The sequence below is a fragment of the Homalodisca vitripennis genome, chromosome 2 (genome assembly GCF_021130785.1).
Source record: "Homalodisca vitripennis isolate AUS2020 chromosome 2, UT_GWSS_2.1, whole genome shotgun sequence".
Classification (NCBI taxonomy): domain Eukaryota; kingdom Metazoa; phylum Arthropoda; class Insecta; order Hemiptera; family Cicadellidae; genus Homalodisca; species Homalodisca vitripennis.
This window is the reverse complement of record NC_060208.1, coordinates 86,072,080-86,096,979: the sequence shown is the minus strand read 5'-3', so window position 1 is coordinate 86,096,979 and position 24,900 is coordinate 86,072,080. Positions and strand designations below refer to the sequence as shown.

The window sequence follows — 24,900 nt, the reverse complement described above, 5'->3', positions numbered from 1 at the left end:
TCTTGTCAAGGGATACAAACCTGACGATATTTTTAATGCCGACGACACAGGTCTTTTTTACCAGTGTCTTCCTGACAAAACTTTAACTTTTAAAGGTGACACTTGCCACGGAGGTAAGAATAGTAAACAAAGAGTTACATTGCTGTTTGGAACAAATCAAATTGGCACCGTGAAGCTTAAACCATTGATGATAGGAAAATCTAAAAATCCAAGGTGTTTCAAAGGGGTTCAAAGCTTTCCAATGGACTACACATCAAACAAAAAGTCATGGATGAACTCAGGGGTTTTTGAGAAATGGCTAACGGACTTCGACAGACAAATGAAGAAAAAGAAGAAAAAATACTCTTGTTTATTGACAACGCTACTGCTCACGATGACATCCCAAAAATGAAAAACGTAAAAATCGAGTTCTTACCTCCAAACACCACATCCAAGCTTCAGCCATTGGATCAAGGAATAATTAAGAACTTTAAAGTTCATTACCGGAAGGAAGTTGTACGCCTCTTCCTTCGTGACCTCGAGGACAAGAACCCTACAAAAATAAGCATACTTGATGCAATGTGGATGGCTTCTAAGGCGTGGAACAATGTTACCGAAAATACTATAAAGAACAGTGCTTCAGAACTTGAACTTGCTTCAAGAAAAGTGGCTTTAAACAGCAAGTTGACGAAGAAGAGGAAAGTGTTGTAGAAGACTGTTCAATTGTTGAAACGGATAACGGTGAACTTGCTAGTCCTGTACTGTGGAGACAAGTGACTCAGGCCCTTACTTTGGAAGGGCTGTCTTTCGACTTTGTGGCCGTCGATGACGAGCTTGCTACTTGCGGCCAATTAAGCGATGCAGACATTATTGCATCCGTTTCCAAGGACACGAGTGTAGAAGACAGTGTAGTCGAGGACGGCGAGGATGATGACGACAACGAAGTCGAAACGCCTGATCCCACCCTTCGCACTGCCCGGTGTGCCATCAACACATTGCGAAGTTTCCTCCAAAAGAAGACTTCTGTGGATGACAAAATAATCCAGTCTTTATCCATTTTAGACGACGCGTTGGACAAAGTGACTTTCACAGGTAGACAAACTACAATTTCAGATTTTTTTTAACAACAGTAAATAAGTTTTGCAAACTCTTTATAACATGTGCGTAAGCCTACATTACAGTAGCATTTTAAACATTTAAAATACAGTACAGTAGAACTGTATTTCAGACTTGTGTATTTATACTGTACAACATAACTTTTTAAGACGTTACAGTATTTCATATTCATATTTATGTAATAATATTACTCTATACGTTTAGTTAAAAAATAAATAAATTTAAATTGATGTATGGTGTACTTGTTATAATTTCTTATTCACATTTCCCGATAAAGTAATGTACGATTCTTAATTGTACTGTATTATTGTAGTGGGTGTGGACCTCTATATATCGAAGTCTGTCAGAGTTAACCTTGATATAATGAATAATACAAGAACAGTTGTAAACCTCTATATATCGAAGTCTGCCCCAAACAGCCTTGATATATCGAACCTCATTATATCGAAATTCTTGATATATGGAAGTTTTGTAAATCCTCTTGAGGTTCGATATATCAAGGTCCTACTGTATATATATATATATATATATATATATATATATATATATATATATATATATATATATATATATAATATAAGGTACCTCCTACTTAAAACTATTGGGGTACCAGTTGTCAAGCACTGATCACTACAATTTTTTCCCAGGTTTTGCAACAACAAACTCCACGATGAGCACTTTGCTCTCTACTCCTCTCAAGGAGTCAGATCCGGAGCTTTACGAGCTGATCAAATCAGAGAGAAAACGGCAACGGCAGGGGTTAGAGATGATAGCTTCAGAGAATTTTACATCTGTGTCAGTCCTACAAGTACTTGGATCCTGTCTGACTAACAAATACTCTGAAGGTCTTCCTGGTCAACGGTAAGTTGATAGTTTTTGTTTTACAAATCTTGAGTCACACAGGAAGGATAGAAGCTATATCTTTAGTAAACTTGAGGGAATCATTTTAGAAGAAGGTTAATTCTCAGGAGAAAACCACAACAGTACGCTGTGTAGCAAATCATTCATAATACTGAAGTCATTAAGATGTTTTGAAACTTTGGTGGGTGTTTGGTTTACATTCTCCCTTTCTTTACTTGAATGCTTTGGAGATATAGTAGGTAAGTTAGTTTAAATTGCTATTTACCTACTAAATATAAAATAACTAACCAAGTGACTACTATACGAGGGGGTACCCAAAAAAAAACCGGAATTGTATTGCTGGCAGCCGGCAGCGTGTAGTACACATTCCTGCCGCTAGGCGTGTGTCGCGCAACCCATTGCGAGCTCAGTGACCCCAGTTCCGTTGTCCTAGTGCATTCTGTTCTTTCGTAGTGACTGTTTTCGCTAACTCTGTTTTGTTCTTGTTTCGTTTTTTGTCATGTCAAGTTTAAGTGAACAACGTGCAGCTGTGAAATTTTGTTTTTTACTTGGTAAAAATGCTGCAGAAACTATTTTAATGTTGAATACAGCTTACAAAGATGATGCTATGGGGAAAACTCAGGTCTATGAGTTGTTCGCTCGATTTAAAAATGGCGACATGCCGATTGAAGACAAACCTCGTTCTGGACGTCCATCAACCTCTCGAACGGACGAAAATGTTGAGAAAATTCGTGAACTTGTGCTCACCGACCGTCGACAGACAATTGAGGAACTATCAGAGAGTAGTGGGTTAACTTGGAGCTCGGTTCAGCGAAAAGTTCGCCAGAAAAGACCCGATTTGTGGCAGACTGGAGACTGGTTCTTGCACCACGACAACACACCGGCACACACAGCCATCTCAGTTAGGCAGTGGACGTCCATCAACCTCTCGAACGGACGAAAATGTTGAGAAAATTCGTGAACTTGTGCTCACCGACCGTCGACAGACAATTGAGGAACTATCAGAGAGTAGTGGGTTAACTTGGAGCTCGGTTCAGCGAAAAGTTCGCCAGAAAAGACCCGATTTGTGGCAGACTGGAGACTGGTTCTTGCCACCACGACAACACACCGGCACACACAGCCATCTCAGTTAGGCAGTGGACGTCCATCAACCTCTCGAACGGACGAAAATGTTGAGAAAATTCGTGAACTTGTGCTCACCGACCGTCGACAGACAATTGAGGAACTATCAGAGAGTAGTGGGTTAACTTGGAGCTCGGTTCAGCGAAAAGTTCGCCAGAAAAGACCCGATTTGTGGCAGACTGGAGACTGGTTCTTCCACCACGACAACACACCGGCACACACAGCCATCTCAGTTAGGCAGTTTTTTAGCCAAAAACGGCATGGTTCCGCTGCCCCACGCACCTTACTCGTCTGACCTCGCTCCATGCGACTTTTTTTTATTTCCACACATGAAAAGAGGCTTGAAAGGTCAACGATTTGACAGCGTTGAAGAGGTTAAGAAAAAAACGAAGCTCGAGCTTGCAGCCATTTCTAAAGATGACTACAAAAAATGTTTTGATCAATGGAAATACCGTTGGGACAAGTGTATTAGTTGTAATGGAGATTATTTTGAAGGAGATAAGGTCGTATTGTAAAAAATTTGATAATATATAATTTTTATAAAATAATTCCGGTTTTTTTTTGGGTACCCCCTCGTATGTGTTATTTTGGTATTAAAGATTGTCACAGATGTTTTCAAGATCCTGCCACTTGATTGTCAATCATTAAAGTGTTTTACAAACTAGATGTCTAAATAAAACTAAATAAAAAGGGAAAACTTGTTTTTTTAACACAACCATAGCAAATTTTGTGTTATAAATATAAAATAAACTTAGGACCTGGTTGTACGGTGTATAAAACAATGACTAAACCGTTTTGATTTATTTATTACATTGTATTTCTATTTTAGTTGTTTATATCTAAAAGTAATAAACATTTAAAATTTTAGTCACCATTTTTTCTTGTTTAGACTACAGAAGACAAGTATATGGGTCAGTAACACCCAGTGCTCTCAAAATGCTGGTCACAATCCACAATACAGCCTGACAGATAAGAGCTATAAAAGCTCTAGAATTCAAGCTATTCTCTATACTGATGGCGGCATCAGGCATTGTCCTAGTTGTGAAGATGAAATTAAAAGTTAAGTGGAACTCCCAAGTGGTGTGACAGGTCAAATTACAACATTTGAATATTCGCGGGGAATTGGCAGACTGTGACGTCAGTGAAACGGCAGACTGTGACGTCAGTGAATCACATGTTGTCGGAATTGAGATTTATTTAATTAATAACGAAGAAATATATTAAACTTTATACGGGAACAAATTTAATTAATTAAAATGAGTTATACATAACCAAAATTCGTGTTTTACAAAAGTACTAAATAAAATTACGCAGAAAAGCCAATTGTGGGATAAAATGACTTGTGTATTGATGACGTCAGAAAGCACATGTTGCTAAAAATTTAAATAAAAAAGCTTTAGAAAAATAATAAAAGAAAATAGAAAGACTTAAATTGATCAATTATAGTGAACGTGATAAATTTAGACAATTATAAGAAAAGAATCAAATTATATTTAATCGTGAAGACGCTGATTTGAACGGGAGAGGGGATGAATATTGTGTGAACCGGTATGCGTAGTTTAATACGGAGAATCCTTCTTCTCGGTCTGGACTTGAAGCAGTAAGGACGTCTACTCGTATAGATGAAATTTGAAACTGTACAATAGTGCATTGAAGTTGTAATAAGGGATGGGATGTTGTGTTAGTGAACAAAAATCAAAGCAAAGTGAGTAGAATTAGACAGTATAATATAAAATAAATTGATGTCAAAGTCATTTGCTTTGTCTTTCATTGAGTATCCCATCTACAAAGAAATGTGGTAAGTAAGATAATAAGCTTTAAATTAAAGAATATTACTTTCAAAACTTATTTGATTCAAAGTGATTGGTAAGAACAGTGAATATTTTGTAAACTTTATTATGATATAAACAATCATATTGATCAGAACTTTCAAAAGAGTAGTATTAAGTTTGAACCATTATTCAACCTACTTAAAAAACCTGAGATAATATAGACCCAGTGCTAGTGATATATAACGTGCAGCCTACTTTCATTAATACAAACTACACTTTCAACAACACCACAGACATTGAAGTTTGATCGTTATTTAAATATCAACTTGGAACAATATGAGTTAGCCAACACAAAGCAAGTCGCACAACCAATGAGGGGCAGCACATTTTGAATACCGATTGTGAGAAAATTGGGACAACAAACGGGGGCCTGGAACGTAACAAAATCGTACAGCCAACTGGGGACTGGACCGTAGCAGAAGGGCGACCAAAGTGGATCGTAGCAGAATAGGCACAGCAACGTGGGGACCGTAGCAGTGGTGAGTAGCTGTCAGTAACAAACTCTGACTAATCAAAGACACAGTTAAACCATGTGACACAGCGTACCAGCAGCACCGTCGTAAGAAGGTTTTGTGCTGAGTCGACTTTGGTTAGGACACACTGTTAACTCGCTGGTTTCTTATGAGCTGAGATGTCCAGCCCGCCTGCTCCACATGTAACACTAATGTTAGTGAGTTTAGTTTTTTATATGTAACTGAAAGTGATGTTATAGATAAAGTAAGACGATTAGCACCTAAAAAATGTATGGATCACTTTGGATTACGAATGTGCTTGTGAAAGAAGCGGTATCTTGTTTTGTTTCTCTTTTAACATTTTTAATTAATAACTGTTTATACTTGGGCATATTTCCTGATGTTTTAAAAACAACAAAAGTCCTTCCTATTTATAAAAAAGGAATAAAAAGGAGGAAATTTGAAACTATAGACCTGTTGCTATTGTTCCGGTTCTATCGAAAGTGTTTGAAATAATTATTGGTAAACAGTTAATGCATTTTCTAGGTATGAAAGGCTTACTTTGCAAAGAGCAGTTTGGTTTCCGAAAAGCTTTTGCTACAACACATGCTATTATTTCATTGGTTGATAAATTCTTACCTGCTATGAAAAAAGGACTTTGCTGCAATAACATTCTGTGATCTTAGCAAGGCTTTCGATCAAGTGTCTCATCAAATACAATAAAAAAAATATTAGAACATTACAATATTAAAGGTGTGGCTTTAACCTTATTTAGCTCATCTGCAGAATAGGTCTCAGTATGTAGTTTTAGGAAAAGAAGAATCTTGCTGTAACTTGTGACGTGCCACAAGGTTCTGTTTTGGGATATTTGTTTTTTTTTTTTTTTACTGGCAGTCGGTGATTTGAGTGCAAATGTTCCTGCTAATATTGTTCTTTATGCTGATGACACCACTATGATTACTAGGAATACAAATTATGAACAGCTTTTAGAAGACTGTAAATTAAACCAGAATCTAATATAGAACTGGCTTTCTGCAAATAACTTAATTTTAAACAAAGATAAGACAGCTACTGTGTTATTTAGTCTTAAGAAGCCCCTAATGCGCAAAAGGTATCTAACTGTATCCTAAATTTTTAGATTTAATTTTTGATCCAATGTTAAACTGGCACCAACATGTAATTACAGTTAAAAGCAAACTTAGTTCAAGTATATTTGCAATAAAACGTTTATGTGGTGAATTAGAACAGGCTTCTCTCATACAAGCATATTATGAGCTGTTCCATTGCCATTTAAGCTATGGATTAATCACTTGGGGATCATCTTTCCATGCAAAAGAAGTTTTTATTATACAAAAGAGATCTATCAGAATCATGCCAGGAGTAGACTAGTTTCATAGTTGTAGAGAAATTTTCACATCTTAAAATTTTCATCTTATTTTCTTTGTTTATTCAGCAGTCTTTGCTTTACCTTAAAACCAATTTGGACCAAGTAAATCATAGAAAAAATATCTGTAGCTACAACACAAGATCTCGTATTAATATTAATCTGCCTCAATTTAGACTGGTTAAGACTGACAATAGCCCCATGAGAATAGATAATAGGTTACATAATAGTTAACCATTAGAGATAAGACAACTTAATGATAAGGATTTTAAACATAAACTTAATAATTTTCTTTGTAAAGATCGTTTTATTCTGTGGAAGAATATATTGACAAGGCTTTTACTATGAATGACTTTTAGTGTTGTTATTCTCTGGTATAATAATACTTGTGACGTGCAAATGTATTTGTATAAATATTTTATGTGCAAAATAAAGTTCTTATTCTTATATACTACTGCCACAATGGAACTTGTGGTTGTCGGCTGTCCTCGTTATTCAAGGTAAAAATACAATGTAAATCTGCCAGACTCATTAAAAGATTACTGTGGGATGATATATCAGTGATAGAGAGGCTTCTTTCTTTTCTCAAAGAGATCTCATTAGTAAATATTATCTAATTTATTACTTTTTTAAATTAATTAGTTTTAAATAATTTACAACTAATTAGGTTATAAAGAATCAAATTCGGTCTGTTAAAATTAATTTTCTGTCTAAGATATTTCCAGTATTATTGAGGAGTGTGCCTTCAAGAAAATGTATCAACGAAAACCAATTTTGATCATAAAGCGTCTTCTTTCGGTTCTTTTCATTTACCTTCGATCTAACCAAATTCGATAACCTTATGTGCAAACATTCACGGATTTGTACAATAAGGTTGTTTTCATAATAGCGTTTAATAGTATTTTCATTACATTAGATAGTTTATTGATCATTGGTGCAATCTAAATTTAAAATTAGGCAATGACGTCTTCTATGAAACCTGCATTACACTACTGATCAAGCACTTTACAATAATAATTTTCTAAATTTTAAATGTAAACAAATGTTTCTGCGTCTTTGATGAACTTCAGCTGAAAGTGTTAACAGCTGTTAAACATCAGTTCACTTTGTATTACGTGTCTTAGTGCAGTCTGCCGGATCTAATGTAAAACACTCCAAAATCAACAACTACATACAAATGAAAAATTAATTAAAAAAACATTTTCCAGTGGACCAAATTGTGAATCTAAACCATTCTCGAATTCCATTGAAAACACACACAAAATTTCATCAAAATCGGTTCAGTCGTTTAGGAGTTAAGTCACATACACAAGAAATATATATATATATATATATGTTATTTTTATTGAGTTGGCCTCTTTACTTCCACTTAACCAAAATATGAGTGTGTCAGTACTTTTTACCACAGGCGGTTGGTAACGCTTTTAATCTAGTCTTTGTACAGTGGACTTTTTGCTTATACTTCTGGCAGGCAGCTGATATTTTCTTTATAAATACAGTCAGGTATTACATAAACCTGTATTTTTGCACAGTTTACAGTTGTGTTTCATGGACTGTATTAACTGCAGTTATTTTTGCACTGAATTTGGAAATTTATTTTATAAAGAATGAGATTTTTTTGCGTTTTGAGATGTAGATTTATTTATTACACAGATCATTTATAATTTTTTTTTATTCCAAACAAATGTTTTGCTTATAATTACAATTCTGATATTTGTAGAAAAACAATATTTATTTGTTTTTACACTATAATCAAGTAAACATTTTCAAATTTAGGCTTTAACCTAATATTTCAAATATTTTTTATCAACAAAAATAGCATAAATAACTATCCCCACACAAATAGCATTTCTTCCTCAATTCCTCTAACCATGGAAGTAGAAGTTCAAAACTAACTCACCTTTCTGAATGTGAGTGTAGTAAGGAACTTGTATTTCACTAAGGTTTTAAAAAATATGTTATTTCAATGTTTTATTTTTTTTTTAAACAAATTAAACATAGTAAAATATAATAATACTACAATTTTATTTCATATAATGCCTAAAAATTAAATTTGTATTTGAGGTGTTGCTTTTATCACCTGTTCTCTCAGCCAATATCTTTGCGCAATACATAATTTACACACAAGGCAGGCTGTTGTTCTTTGTGTAATCTGTGTTTGTGTATTGCAATGTTTATTTTTCGTGGTTGCGATTTCAAGAAGGAATAGGATCATTATTGTTAGGTGTAAGTGAAGATGAGTGTAATGAAAGTGAAAAAAGTAATGATGAATTTGACCAGTTGACAGGCATATCCAAGACAACAATTTAGAATATGCTATGTCAGTTGATAAAATTAATAACAGTCAGACAACACACTATGATGTATTTACGTTTATATAAATACCTATGGTTCACATCTTATTAGAAATAATCAGCAAAGTATAAAATTACTTTTAAAACTACAAATGTGATTTTGAAAAAAATTTGTAGGTGACTACTTATGGTATGTCTAAATATTTTTGTGTTGAGAATTATATGCAAATTAAAAAAAAAAAAAAAAAAAAAAAAAAAAAAAAAAAAAAAAAAAAAAAAAAAATGCTTTAGCCATAATCTATTTTTTTCAGTACAAGCTTTTACTTTTAAATGTTACATTATAACTTTTTATTAAAAATATACATCAAAAATAAAATAAATCAAAAGACTACATTTACATATATTCATTTAAAAACAAAATTACTAAGAATAATTTCTTAAAATTTTCAATAAAATAACCTTAGTAATATCTAATAATAATCATACACACACCACAACATTGAGATCCAAAACAAAAACGTAAGGCCGAAGTCTGCCCTTTACTTATCTCCCTCGCGACCATAATTTTCCTGTTCTCTTTGTTTCAGATGATAAAACATAAAAGCTGTGCTACCATAAGAGACATTGATTTTCTCCTCAGTTTTCCATATTCTCTAGTGTTTGTGTCATGTATTGTGTAGTGCTCATAGTTTTGTGCAGTTATATCGCTCGTGTTCATTCTCACCAATCTGGGCTTTCTGATGTTATCTCTGTTTTCAGCTTATTTATATTTTCATAACAAGTTTATGTGAACATATTTCATAGAATAATCAAGATTATGCCTCTTCAGGTATTATGGCGGTAACAAATACATCGACAAGATAGAACTGCTTTGTCAGAAGAGGGCACTAGAAGCGTTTAGGCTGAAACCAGAGGAATGGGGAGCTAATGTCCAGCCATACTCTGGGTCCCCAGCAAACATGGCTGTTTACACGGCTCTGCTGCAACCTCACGATAGGATCATGGGTATGTTAATGGTACATTTGTTTTCGAAAAAATTGATATTTTGTTTTATTCAAGGGTGGTTTGAAAAGTAATTTTGTTTCACAACAATCTCTTAAAAACGCTTTTCATTTTTTGAGAATTCAGGTTGATTTTTTCAACAAATTGATACTGTTTATAGTTATTTTCTAAAGACTTCAAATCACTTAACCCTTTTAATTCCAGAAATTTTTTCTGAGTACTTGCGAAAAATATTAGCCTATTTTTATAAAGTATCTGCAAAGAATACCAGTTCAATTTTGCGATTTTGAACAGCTTTTGTAAAGAAATGCTTAATTTATAGATTGTTTACTATTGGAAATTAACAAATAAGGTTGTACTTGTTTTACTAAGAAATAGATTTGGCATTTTCAACTGACTTGTATTTTTTTAATTTTGAACATGCATCACTACCTACAGCACAAAATGAGTATATTAGGCATATTCTACATGTAATTAGAAATACACATAGAAATTGTAGCACCTACCTTGAAAAATATACTAAATATAATGGTTTTCTAAAGATAAAAGATATTTTTGTATAAATGTCAAATATGTTTGTTTTTGACTTTCAGAAATATTTATTTAAACTTAATATGTTTCTCAATGGTCAAAATAGTTTGAAAATAAAATATTGCAACAAATTTACACGATAAAGACAAGTAATTTACATTATATGATCTAATTTTTTTTAATATTGTACATATAGAAACTTGTACAAATACTACATTACTTAATATTACAAATTTGATCTAAATTGGTTAAAAAATTTCAATTAACGTCTAAACACAATTAAATATTTAATATGGTTACGTCTAGTTTAGTTCTATAATATATAAACAGACATAGCACTCTGATTTTGTTGACAGTTTAGAAAAAAAACTGTCATGAGTTTAAAATTGTCTAACATTTAATTTATCTACCACATACATATACATATTAATCTAAATGAATTAATTCTCAAAACATGTGCGTACTTGTACGTAACCAATAGAATATTTGTCCTTGGTACTGATTAACATTTCGGGTTATCAAGTTAGTTGATAAGATTGGTAATGAAGCCATGTCATTTTAAAAACTACTGTAATAAAGCTATTTATTTACACAAATTTTTAATTAAAGTATACACTGAACGATCACTTATAAAAGTGATACTACTGCCTATTGTAAATTTTATTACTTAGTTAAAAATAGCCTAAATAGGGAAAAAACAAGTTTTAAAAACTGAAACTTATTACATTTTTTGAGTTTAAAATTTAATTTGAAAAAGTTTAACTCTTAGGAGACAGCATAATGAATTAAAAAAATAAGTAACAGTGTGGGATGTCTGTAGTGTTTATAAAAACTGCTTCAGATAAGTTATAAAACATTATTTACTTCATTATTTATACTGTCATATTTGTTCTTGGCAGTGCATTTTGTTGGTTTTAGAATTAGTGAAGGCTTTTTCTCCAGGGACTGAAAAAGTTTTATTTCCATCTGCCTCTCTTCCACACGATATCTCAAAAATGAACTGACCTATAGACTTGAAATTTTGCATAAAGCTTCATTTCATATAGGCAACACTGAGTTCGATAATGATGCAAATTTATGGGATTTAGCTAAGCGTAACCGAATATTTGTACTTTGGTCTTATGGATAACCAAAATAGTAAGGAGGAAATAGAAGATTAAGTAAATTTGTTTAAAGACATAGTACAATCATACAAAATTTTAACACATAGCATATTAACACATTTAGTCTAACTATCCCAACACATGCATCATCTTTTGGTTACTTTTTGTTTGAATATTAATAGATTTTTGTTATTTAAGCTGTGATGTGCCAATATATCTTGAGGAAGATTTCACGTGTAGACTTTTAATTTTGCATGAAATGATCTTGAAAGACCTTTCAAACAAAGTGTCACTTAATGGGTCTTTACATTTAAAAATTTTGAGCCGCCCCACAAACTCTCATTCGGAAATGGTCGAAGTTATATCAGTAACTAATAAGTTCACTTCTATTTCCTAGAAAGGTGTACCAACTTCCATTCCTCCACCTTTATCCATCAAAAACTAAACCGAGTGTATTCATACTTGTAACTCGCAATATATAATATTGCGCTACTGGACCGAACTAATCTAGTCAATCTGCCATAAGAGAACAGGTACTTGCATTCTTTTAATTTCTATATTTCATTTAATTCAGGCACCTTGAAGTGCAATGAAGCACTCGACTGAGAAAGACTTAAATAGCATAGTGGTTACCAGTTTCCTAATTTGGCTCCCACATATTTTCATTTCTTCCCTTTTTGAAGTAGCTCGGATAACAGCGCTTCAACAATAACTATTTGGATGCACAGATGGCAGCATTTTAAAATGATTTGAAAGCTTATCCAATTTGTATTTCACCTTACTCATTTGATAATGTTTTGTTTTGTATCATCAGGGTAAGTTTAATCAAATTAGTTTTTATATAATTTATTTTTAAACATAGACAATGTATTGTAGATTTGAGACTATTGTATAAGAAAATGATACAAACTAAACTATATAAACTTACATTGTGCTTCTGTACATTATACGTTTAGTATTAATTTTACACATTTACTTGACACCATTTGATGCACATTTATGCAGGATGAATAAAGATTGTATTGATTCATTGATTAATTTTATATATTGTTAAAAACACCATACATTTTCATCGAAAATAAATGCAAGTACAAGGGAACAACATAGTCCATGAAATTCAAATGGAGAGAGTTAAAACAGTCGATTGTGAAATTGGTTCACTTATCCAATTTTTAATGCAAGCTGGTCATTATCAATTAATGAAGATTTTTGAAGAGAATGCTAAAAGTGATAGAATGGTGTGAAAGTGAGTTATTCTATAACTTAGAAGGACAGGCAAGTTTCTGATTTGATTATAAATGTGGATAGAAACTTTCTTGTGAACAAGTCAATATTATTCAAGGTATCATATCGTCGTCACCACCCATATTACATATACAGTGTCAAATTATGATTTATTAAAAATAAGTAATGGTATTTAAAATCCATTTAGGTACAAAAATGTTTCACAATACCTAATTCTGAGAGAGTTAACTAGCGTGAAATATTTTGTTACAGGCCTGGATCTACCTGATGGTGGTCATCTGACTCACGGGTTTATGACGGCCAAGAAGAAAATCTCTGCTACGTCAATCTTCTTCGAGTCAATGCCCTACAAAGTAGATCCAACTACTGGGCTGATAGACTACGACAAGTTAGCTGAGAATGCTAGACTCTTCAAACCCAAAGTCATCATTGCCGGTTAGTGCACGGAGAATACTAATTTTTAGAAAAAAGACGAGTGCCTTACATTTAACTCCCTCCTGGACAATCACCTTCTCAGAGATCCCACTAGTTGCCTTTAGCTGCTTTATCATCAACTGTTTACTTTCAGCTGCTATCATGTGGTACTGTTTTTGTGGAGTACCAGTAAGAAATAAAAGAGTAAGATTTTTATAATTACGTTAAGCGTAATCCATATTATGAATTTAGGTTAGATTATCATCATAATTTCCATTTATAGCAATATAATGTATAAATATTTAATTTCTATATGACAATGCGCATTTTTACCTTCATTTATTGTAACCCTGTGAACCTACTAATTTTATTGATAACACCATGTCATGGGAAATTCTGTAAGATTTACAACAATGTTGATCAAAAGCAGTTGTTAAAATTAGAAAAAATGCCAATAAGTGTTCTACCATGGCAGAGCAGATGAATTAGTTTAGCCTAATAAAGTGAAAATGCATCTCAGTAACTAAATTGGGAAAGAGTTTATGAACACTAACCTAGAAAAATTAATTGTTTGATACTTTCATGTACTTATTATAGCTGTTTGGTTAAAAAGTCTCCGTTAGATCTATATTTTATTTGTTAACACCAAACTATATTTTGCATATAGAAATAGAGTGGAAATATTTGAAGAATGTTCAAGAATAATAACTGTAAATTGTAGGAAGGTTTAGATAATGGATGCAAATTTCATAGAAGTTATTCCAACAATGCATAAAACTAGTGTTGTGCAACAATCATAAATCATTCATTGCTTTTAAATCATATCGGTAAATTTCCTTCTTATAATAATAATCTAATAATGTAGTGATAATTTGTAATTGTAATTGTGTTTTTCAGTTAACATATTGCCTATGTTTATCTAATAATGTCCCTGTCATATTTAGTTAATATAAAATATGGTTATCCTGAATAATTTGCGTATTTGATGCCATTTATAGATAATTAGTAATAATAAACAAGTCAAGGCAAATAATGTAAATTAACTTCCAAAGTTGATTTACATTCCAAATTTAAAATTGATCCTATTCCCCGCTAACAGCAATAGTCTATATGAGGCACAACTGAAAACATATGAATTTAGAAGAAAGCTCAGAAAAGTGGTACTACTAGTCTGTGGTGACCAAGTTTAATTTTTGTCCCTATTTCAATTTATAGCCTATACCAAACTTTTAATCTCTAGTTCCTCTGAGATTATTTTCCAAAATAAATAAAATTTGTAAACATGAATACATAAGTTTTCAAATAAGAAAGAAAGGCCGACTAAGTCGACTCTTGGCACTAAAAGGATAATATGATATTTTACTATGTGACATAATAACTAACATATGCGATGAAGTTACTTTCTTGGATTTGTTGGTTCGTTACATTCTATCAGGCCCTTCAATAATCTGTTTTATTGGTTTATTGTGTTTCATAAGTAAAACTAAAATTCTTTTGAACTCTAATTTTTAACCCCTGATTATATTTAAATATTTTTGTCTCTAAATTCTTAAATATAACAAGTTTTATCTAATTTATCAAATATAACAAATAAAAGTGAATTATTTTTGTACTTCTGTATTTATTACAATCTACTAACATGTTATTCTTTAGTTGTACAAAATACGAGTCACTGCAGAGAAAAGTTTGTATTTAAAATATACATGAATATCCAACATTTCAACACAAAACAGAAATAGGTAACATATTATTGGATTTGAATTTTAAATCTGATTCTGAACATTTTGGGATTTTGAATAATATTGAAAATAGTTTAACTTAAATCTAATAACAAGTAAGAAATCAAACAACAAAAACACTAGACCTCATATCATAAACACATGCACTGCAAAATACAGTGTAGTATGTACTCTCAAAAATGTCCTTTTGCCTCCCAGGGTACAATTGTAAATAATAGCGCAACTTGATATAACAAAGTAGCTAGTATTTGTTTTCGTTTTTGTCTGAATTTCCAACTATAAATTTCTCCCTTATGAGTTTTATGACATTTATGTTTCAGGTATTAGCTGTTACTCTCGGTGTTTGGATTACAAGCGTTTCCGTGAAATAGCCGATGAGAACGGTGCCTATCTGTTCTCAGACATGGCACATGTGTCAGGTTTGGTTGCAGCAGGTGTCATCCCCTCCCCCTTTGACTACAGTGATGTTGTCAGCACCACGACTCACAAAACTCTCCGTGGACCAAGGTCTGGCATAATCTTCTTTAGAAAAGGTGAGCTCTGACTTATCATTTTCTAGTGGTAAATCATAGGGAAAATATGTCATAAGTCAAAATAACACCACCAGACAAACAAGCATCATAGCTACATCTATTTTGCTATAGAAACAAACAACAACATTGCACAACAACAACAATGTTTTTTATATGGCTTTTTAATAAAAAAAAGAGTATTGTACTTTAGAATTTAATTTGAGCAAGTTATATTTTACATGTTAAAGAACAAAAGCACTAAAACTTTTTTGTCTTCATTTTGGTTCATGACACTTTAAGGAAGTTTTTATGAAATATATGCACAGAATAAAAATATTATGAAGTTCTCTACCTAAATAAGATTACACCCAAGTTTGGAAGTTTTGGATATCAATACTTTGTTTTTGAAGAAGATTGACATCACAGCTTACCAATTTTTAATGGTTTTTTCAACTACAGTTTTTCAAGAATATGTCATCTTGTGAATGGAATGGTATGATAAAAATCAATTTACTACCATTTGTAGAGATTGTTTCCACTGTTGTTCATTTTGCTATTGGTGCATGAGTATCCGTTATTTCAATTTGAATCAAGACAAATACTAGAAACTCGATTAATAAGCAAACAATAACAAAAAATATAAATTTATCTGTAATAAAGGTGAGTAAAAATGAATGAAAAGGCTAACTAAATAGGTTTTTTTAAACTTATGATTTGGATTAAATATTCATTTTAATGGTGTTTTTTAAATGAATAGATTTACTGTTGTTAATTTGAACCTTGATTTTCTTCAAGGATAAAAGTAACATTTTTAAGTCTGCAAAAATAACTTGGTCTTGTTTCTCTAAAAAGAATATGTTTGTTTTATTAGGTGTGAGGTCAGTCGGTAAGAACGGAGAGAAGGTGATGTATGACCTAGAGAGCCGAGTGAATGAAGCCGTGTTCCCCTCATTGCAGGGAGGGCCTCACAATCACCAGATTGCTGCCACTGCGGCTGCCCTCCTACAGGCTCAGACCCCGGAGTTCAGGGAATATCAGGAGCAGGTGTGTTTCTTTTTGTTTTCTATATTAATAGCACGTTTATGAATACTTAGAGTTTCATTGATACTTTGGAGACAGTGGAAAATGTGTTGTCCATGATTATGCTGTGTAAAAAACAAAAGTGTGTTGGTGATACCATCTCTTTCAAATAAGGCATAGTGTGTAATTTAATGTGTAAATGAATGGGAATGAAAAAATGATATTACATTATGAAAAGATTTAACATAAAATTAGGAACAATGAAAGTGACATACTTAACATGTGTTCTGTATATAAAGTATGATTTATGTGAAATGGATTGAACTTCAGTATTATATGTACATTATAATTGTAAATGTCACTTTTGTAAAAAAATTGTTCATATAAATGTTATAAAATTATCCAAAATCTTTTCACAATAATAATATGTTTACTGTTGTAGACTGTTACGGTTGTACTGGGATTTTTAGTTCTATGATCTGACTTAGTTGGAAGATAAAAAATATCCAAGGAAGTAGTCAGAACCAATGTCCTATCTTCCTCGAGTATTACAGGCATTTTGTTACAATTCGTAACTCGATTGGTAAACTCTGTTCTTTTTTCAAAATTCTGTCATGCTGAGTTCCGAAATGAGTTAGTGACTGATGTTACAAGTAGTACTGATGCACAAAAACATTATTTATTATAAATACCCTGGTGTGAGTTAAAACTTTGTGTGAAAATTTAGTAATAACTGATAAGTACTTTTTACATATTGTAAACTGCAATAAAGTTCAATTTTATACTAAATTTATTTTGAATAATCGAATTAGAATAGAGTATTTATTACTATAGAAATATAATAAGATGTTTTACACTAGTGTAAAAAACCTGTTTTGAAATATATTTCATTTATAAATAGAATAATATTCTAATAATAATATTATTATGATCTGATGTCCAATTTTTATACCGTTACCACTCTTAGTAATCTATAAAAAATAATTAGTTATATATTTATTATTATTATTATCATATTACATAGTAATATAAGTATTCAGGTTGAACCCCTCCCTTTAAAGGCTATGCCTGACATATAGATGCTGTTGATTCTAAATTTCTGTAATGGAAAGCTCTCAAGCATCTGAATCAACATTTTACACAATGTGATACATTTTATTACATAATATAACATCTCAAAGAATCCAAAAACAAAATAAACACATTTATATTTAACCGGAAATTAGTTTTTACATTATGTAATTAATGTAGTTCTCAACTTAATTGATTCGATCCTGAGATAAAATAGATCACCAACGTAAAAACCGGTTTGATTTATGATTCCCATTCCAATATGTTTTACCATATACCAGTAAACTATAAATAATTATAAAAAAAATTTTATCAACACAGGTCTTGCTAAAAACAAAAAATGCCAGAGACATTTTCAATTTATAAATGAAAAATAGTATGTTAATCCTCTTTTATTTGTATACTTTACCTTTAACCCTTTGAGGTGTCTTTGAAATTTACTTCAACTGTGTACAGGATGTATTTATTTTCTGATATTTTACAGCTTTTTCAATATACAAATATAATTTTTCTGTCATTTTTTTTCTCTTTACGAACTTCACCAGCTCTGGAATTACTTTTCTCTTATACATTTTTATGTAACTAGGAATGTCATAACATTTTATTCCTTATTTTATATATAAATTCTGAAGATAAAAAAGGAAAATGAAATTCATTTATAATGTACAAAGTAAAATCCTCTCAATCTTATCAAGAGCTCTGATAAGATAAGGTTTCATCCTGCTCAAGAGCAAAAAGGAAAACAGATTTCTCTATGAATGATGTGTATTTTCTTATGCAAAAGAAACCTTGGCTAGGAAAGAAACACAAAACATAATAATTGAAATTAATCTTAAATTAAAATTCTAATACATACAGATTTGGTAATTACATCATACATTACCAATTTAACACTTACTTCTCACTAAATATCATGGCATAACAATCTGTAGCTTTTTTCATATTAAACAAAAATCAGTGTTATTTGAACAAGTTTATAGTTACTATGTATAATTTGAAGGCAGAGATATTACGCTTTTTAAAATGTATATTACACACAAAAATGTAAAATAAGTCTACATGACTTGTTAGTCCAAATAGTTGGCCTTAGTGTGTACTTTCTGAATCAAATAGGCACACAAAGTGGTAGTATTTGACAACAGATGTGTAAAATAAAACATAGTAAAACATCTTTAGTACCACAACACACACAATGTGTATGTAATAAAAACAGTACCAAGGAGGAGAATTTTAGTAATCTAGTTGTGGAGTTCTTGGTGGATTTAAGCCTTATTAAGGAAATAACAGGTACAGGTTTCGTAGGAACCATATAAGTTTCAACTAGTTGAACTAAAAGCTGCAGAGATATAAATGATCATAGACATGATTCTAAGTTATTTGTGCTTTATGATTTTTACCTAATTTAAAGTTAGAGTAAATTCTGATAGATTTCTCTAAAATGGTTTATTTAAATCTTTTTAACATTTCAACATTGTACTTGTGACAACAGGTGATAAAGAATGCCAAAGCATTGTGTGCAGGACTCCAGGGGAAAGGGTACAAAATCTCAACAGATGGAACCGACGTTCATCTCATCCTAGTGGATGTTCGTTCAGCAAAACTGACCGGTGCAAAGGCAGAATTTGTTCTTGAAGTGATTGACATTGCATGCAATAAGAACACAGGTTAGTTTATGGTTTCTAGTCTCTCATATCTTCAGATACTATTCATTAAACAACCTTATTTTTTTTAAACTGTGTAGATACAGTGTAGTAATTAAAACGTTGTAATATTCTATGCAAGCCTTAAGGTTCACAGACGAATACTACAGGAGTAGCTTTTAAATACAGATATGTAGTAAATGTCTTGTACATTATGACTAAAAAGTATAAAAAGCTCACAAGATCTGATACAAATTTTTAAATGTTAAATGATAAGTATATTGTTATTAAATGGTGGTAAATAAAAAAGGAATGTTTCAAAAAATCTGGAGTAAATAAAATTTACGTGTTAATGAATTATAATTTTTAGAAATAGATGTTTTGTACAAATTATCTACTCAGGAAAATTGAACGCAAGAATCAATTCATGAGTAGCCTACTGAATCCTGTTGGTTATCACAGCATGTTATGTAGCACAGTGCAACAAGATAGCATGACATTGAATTTATTAATTATTTTAACAAAGTCCATCTATAAAAACAAATGGCCTATTAATGAATGATGTACTTATGCAAACATATTGTCCTTTAGTTTAGAACATTGAAAAAGGAATTAGTTTGTCTATACTTGTCTTGACTAAAGAAAACAATAAATATTATGATAAAATTGTAGTTGGTAATGGTAAATATTTTTGTTGTTGTTACAATGGAACGTCGATATATCGATCTCAAGGAGAATACAAAACATATCAAGAAAATAATCAAGAATTTTAATATAATGAGGTTCGATATATCAAGGCTGTTTAGGGTAGACTTTGATGTATAGAGGTTTACAATTGTTGTTCTGTTATTCATTATATCAAGGTTAAATCGGCAGACTTTGTTATTAAAAGGTTCACAACTACAGTGATAATGTAGGCTTAGTTATGAATACTTTTTGGGGAAATTTGTAGTAAGAAATTATAATAATTATAATGTGTGTAAATTTTAATGTATTAATTTTAATGCCATGTACAGTATTAAAGTATAAATGTGAACATAAAATAATAATTGAAAAAGTTATATAAATACAATATGTTTTCTAACGTACTTTTACATGACATACTGTCACAGCTAAAAATCTAATGCTCACAAGTTCACTGTGTTAACTTAACTTTACAAATCACAATAATGTCCAAACCAATCAAACTGAGAGTGGAGTGGTGATTCACCACTGGCAACAACAGAAAACAAAAGCGTGTTAGTGGTGGGGGTTTCAAGTCTCTATATGAAAAATACGATACTTTGCTTCAGTTCGTTGCACTGATACTTCAATGTATAGAGAGAGGTTAACAGTAGACAAAGATAAGGGTAAAAATTCAATATGTTGAGGTTATTTACATTAAACCCTATATAGAGGTTAACAGGAGGCAAAATTAAGGGTGACAATTCTATACATTGAGGTTATTTATGGTAAATCTTCAATATATTATCATTGAAGTAAACTTTGATTAAGTGTATCATTCTTCTGTTATGCTTTTTAAATAAAAAAAAAAACTGATGTTCTAAAATATTTCCATCCTTTTTCAAATTGAGTTAAGAGAATTTCACAAATTGTCCACTAGTTTGTTTTTATTCAAATTTTAAAGAGGAAAATTTATTCTCTCATTATTCCATCTTGGGTTAACCCTCCAGCTGGTATGAAACGAATTTTCGTCGCCAAAGGCCCGTCCGATTTGGCAACGACGAATATTCGTCGCCAAAGTAGATATTATGTACAGTTATTGAAATTTTAGGCAATTAAGGTCATATAAATGATTTTTTTTATATATTCTGGAACAGTATTAACTATAGTACTGATTTACTGTTTTTACTTCGATTATTGTCTTCTTTGTTTACCGTAAAACATCGTTCTCTAAGGACAGCTGACGTGAACGTAGTATGGGTCAACCACATTATTGTGAAACTGTAAACAAGTGCCGGGTTTTGTGTTTGAGGTTACAAATCCAATAGTATTTGTAGAAATTTCAAATTATTATTATTTGTTATTATTGTTTTTTTTAGCTTTCTTAGGTTATAGTTTTAGTATGGGTGAAAACTTTAGAGACCGATAAACCTAGTGACGCTGAGTGAAAAATGAAACTTCGTAATATATTGTACATATTGTAAATAAGGTAAGATTAAAATTTATTATTTTATTTTATTTTTGATTTATCTGTTATACTTATATAAGTAAAAATGCAGTCATGAGATTATGTTTACCCACGAAAAATAATATTTATTTAGAAATTACGCATTTTTGAAAATAAGTAAATAAGCGTGATTTTTTATACAAAGCCGTGTAACACATATGTTTTGAAGTAAAAGTTACAATAATTATATAGTTTTGGAATCAGGACAAAATTTTGAATAAGTTATACATTTACAGTTTTGATGTAAAGCTTATTGCTAAGCAATTACACAACGGAATATTTACAAAAATAATGTCCAAAAAAATGTTTTCTTACATTTTGTAAAAAAAAAAAATTTCCATGGAAACAATAAGATATTGTTATTATAATGCTCTCTATATAGTTGTGAATACAATTACATATAATAGTTTATATTTGGACTAACAGTTATGAAATGTGATACATTATAAGAAACGTCTGCGAGGCTGTTAAAATAGAGCCGCCAGTACAGAGTGACACCATTGCCAGTTCTAGGGTTAATCACTCTCCTCCACCATAATTTAAATACATTAACATCTCCATATATATTACAAGTAGATCGGTTTACCAAGTAACCAAAGTAACGTAAGTTTAAATGTTTTACATTTCCAAGAAAAAGTATTTCTAGTTAAATAAGAAAAGAATAGTTTTATTATTTTTTGGTAGGACGTGGCATCATACTAGAAAAATACATCACATAAAATTTTATATTATTTTGAATCAAATTGAAATTTATTTCTCTGAAACAAAAGTCTGAAAGGAAATGGTGATCTTTTTACAGTACCTGGTGATAAGAGTGCCATGAATCCGAGTGGGATAAGATTGGGTACCCCTGCGTTAACCACTCGTGGCTTGAAGGAGTCTGATATGGAGCGAGTTGTGGATTTCATTGATAGAGGTGAGCATTGTCATAGCAACACCTTACCAAGTAAATAACTTGCACTAATTTTTATTTGACCTTTGGTCAGAAATATCTTCTTGCTGGTATTTACTGATATGAAAGAATCAAGCATCTTGTTTTATAATATATAAAATGTTGCAATAAATTCTATGGTGTATTTCCAGGTCTAAAACTGGGTCAGGAAGCTCAACTTGTATCAGGACCCAAACTTGTTGACTACAAGAAAGTTCTCTTGGAAGACAAAACCATTGTGCCCAAAGTCGAAGCATTGAGAAAAGAAGTTGAAGATTTCTCTGAGCAATTCCCAATACCTTCATTCCAGGAAATTTAAAAAGAAGAAAGTTGATTGTAAGTCATTTGAATCTCCAGGAACATAATTCTCATTCCCTAATTTCAACTCAAACATTTAAATGTAAAGAATTATTCTCATGACAATAATTAGTGATATGTTGGTTTCAAGTTGTTCAGTTTGATTCTGGTTTTTGGTCGTAGTTGGTTTTCTGTTCTAATTATGTTCAAATGTATAAAGTGATGAAAACATTTTAAACATGATTTGTACTATTAAAATGTAACTCAATATGACAACAAGTACTTTTGCTTAAGCAAATGCACACTATCCCATAAACAGTAACTAACTGGGACCAAAGAACGGGATTTTACTGTCAATTATGATATTCTTCCTAAAACTTTTGAAACTTAATATGTGATTTCAGGATGTTACACAAGTTTTGTATTAGTTCAGTTATGTATTCTTGTCAGATCTTGTAAAGACTTGGTAAGCAATCCATATGATTGTTATAGATATTTAACATACAGTATATTGACAATTTTATATAGAAGATTTCATAATTCCAAGTTGACCTACAGATTTAAAATTTGATATAGTGGTGCAACTTGGAGTAGCAGGAAATGTTTATAAAACTTACCATAAAATGAAAGTGAGTACAACGTAGTTAATTTGTAAAGCAGTCATGGCTCCCCTTGGTTATTGGTGTAAACTACTAAAAAGCAATATTTATAGATTTTCCATAAATTTATTGTATATGTGCTAATAAATATAACTAGATCTGGATTAAAATTATGAATAGTATGGATTCTTACAGGTTGTAAACAATATTGTGTGAAAGATTTCAAATGTATGGATTTTTTATTTTATATGCAAGTTTTTGGAGATTTGTATGAGAAAATTTGGATTGAATATTACAAGTGCACTTAAAAAAGTAATACAATAAGTCTTAACAGTTTTTTTTATTTATTAAATTTAAGTAGGTTATGTCTAATAGTGTTATGTTTTGTTACTTTTTTACATTCCATTATTGTTAAATATACATTTTTTATAATGTTTGCCTTGCCAATTTAACATTCTTGTAATTTTTATAAGCAATGATAGTGATATATTTGAGCACAATAATGTATGTATATTTATGAAATAAAATTTATTTGATATATCATATAATTTGCTTATTTTATGCGTGTTGTAAACCCAACAGTTTTTAATCATCTTATAAGTGTTACAGTGTAGTTTTTAGAGCATTAACCCTAGGACTGCAAAAAAATACAATTATTCTTTTTCAAAGACCATTTTGGTACATACAACAACCAAAGAGTAATTCAAATGCTTGTTCGAACTTTTAATAATTTGAAATGTTCCAAATCTAGATATAAGCATTATATAGGCGTTTTTTAAGTATAGTATACCTCCTAGTCAGTTTTGAATAGAGGGGCAGTCACCATAAAAAAGAGTACACCATTTTTATAACAATTCAGATTTGGTTTGCTGCACTACTATATACATGAATGAAGCTAAATCACTGAAAAGCTCACATCACACAAAGTTATTCTAATAAATAAACACTTTTATAACAAAAACTCATTGCTGCATTCCAACAGTATTTTATTTGTCATTTATATAAACATAAAAATTATACCTTTCCTAGAATATATTTCAATAATTTTATAATCAATTATTTGTTATATTTAGCAACTTCCTTCAATTGTGTATTTTTTATAAATTATTAAAATATGTATTTTTAAAATGTATTGAAGTACTTTTTAAACAAAAATAAATTTAAAAATATTCATATTTTAATTCTGATAGCATACAAATTTATTTATAATTTCCAGTAAACTTGCTTTTGAAATTTCTGTTGTCCGAAACCTCATGGTTTCCATTATATCTGCTAATAAAATGTTATACAAAAGATATAACAAACACTATAAAGATACACTTCAGTTTAGGCATGGAAGATGTGTTTTATAAATCTTATATATATAAAAATCTTGAGTCACGATGTATGTTGCCAATAAACTCCAAAACGACTGAACCAATTTCAATCAAATTTCACATGTATCCGTAATTTAGTCTAACTTAGAAGATAGGATAGTTATTATCTGAATTATTCACTTATGTCGTGAATATAAACGAATAAAATGAAGAAAAGTTTTCAAAGCGCCTGCACATTATAACCTGCAATTACGAGATAGATACGTATAT

General features: G+C 31.0%; 1 protein-coding gene across 3 annotated transcripts in view; it reads left to right on the top strand.

Annotated features, from left to right (window-relative positions):
• The window catches only part of LOC124354313 (serine hydroxymethyltransferase-like), a 30,188-nt gene extending 7,448 nt beyond the window's left edge, over window positions 1–22,740 (top strand). For all 3 annotated transcript variants that reach the window (XM_046804667.1, XM_046804668.1, XM_046804666.1), the window contains exons 2-9: window positions 1,743–1,956; window positions 9,870–10,045; window positions 13,174–13,356; window positions 15,395–15,607; window positions 16,458–16,630; window positions 19,167–19,341; window positions 22,287–22,403; window positions 22,571–22,740. In XM_046804667.1, coding sequence (XP_046660623.1) covers window positions 1,743–1,956; window positions 9,870–10,045; window positions 13,174–13,356; window positions 15,395–15,607; window positions 16,458–16,630; window positions 19,167–19,341; window positions 22,287–22,403; window positions 22,571–22,737 — 1,418 coding nt within the window. In that variant the 3' untranslated portion in view covers window positions 22,738–22,740. The remainder of the gene's footprint in view (window positions 1–1,742; window positions 1,957–9,869; window positions 10,046–13,173; window positions 13,357–15,394; window positions 15,608–16,457; window positions 16,631–19,166; window positions 19,342–22,286; window positions 22,404–22,570) is intronic.
• Window positions 22,741–24,900: the final 2,160 nt, after the last annotated feature.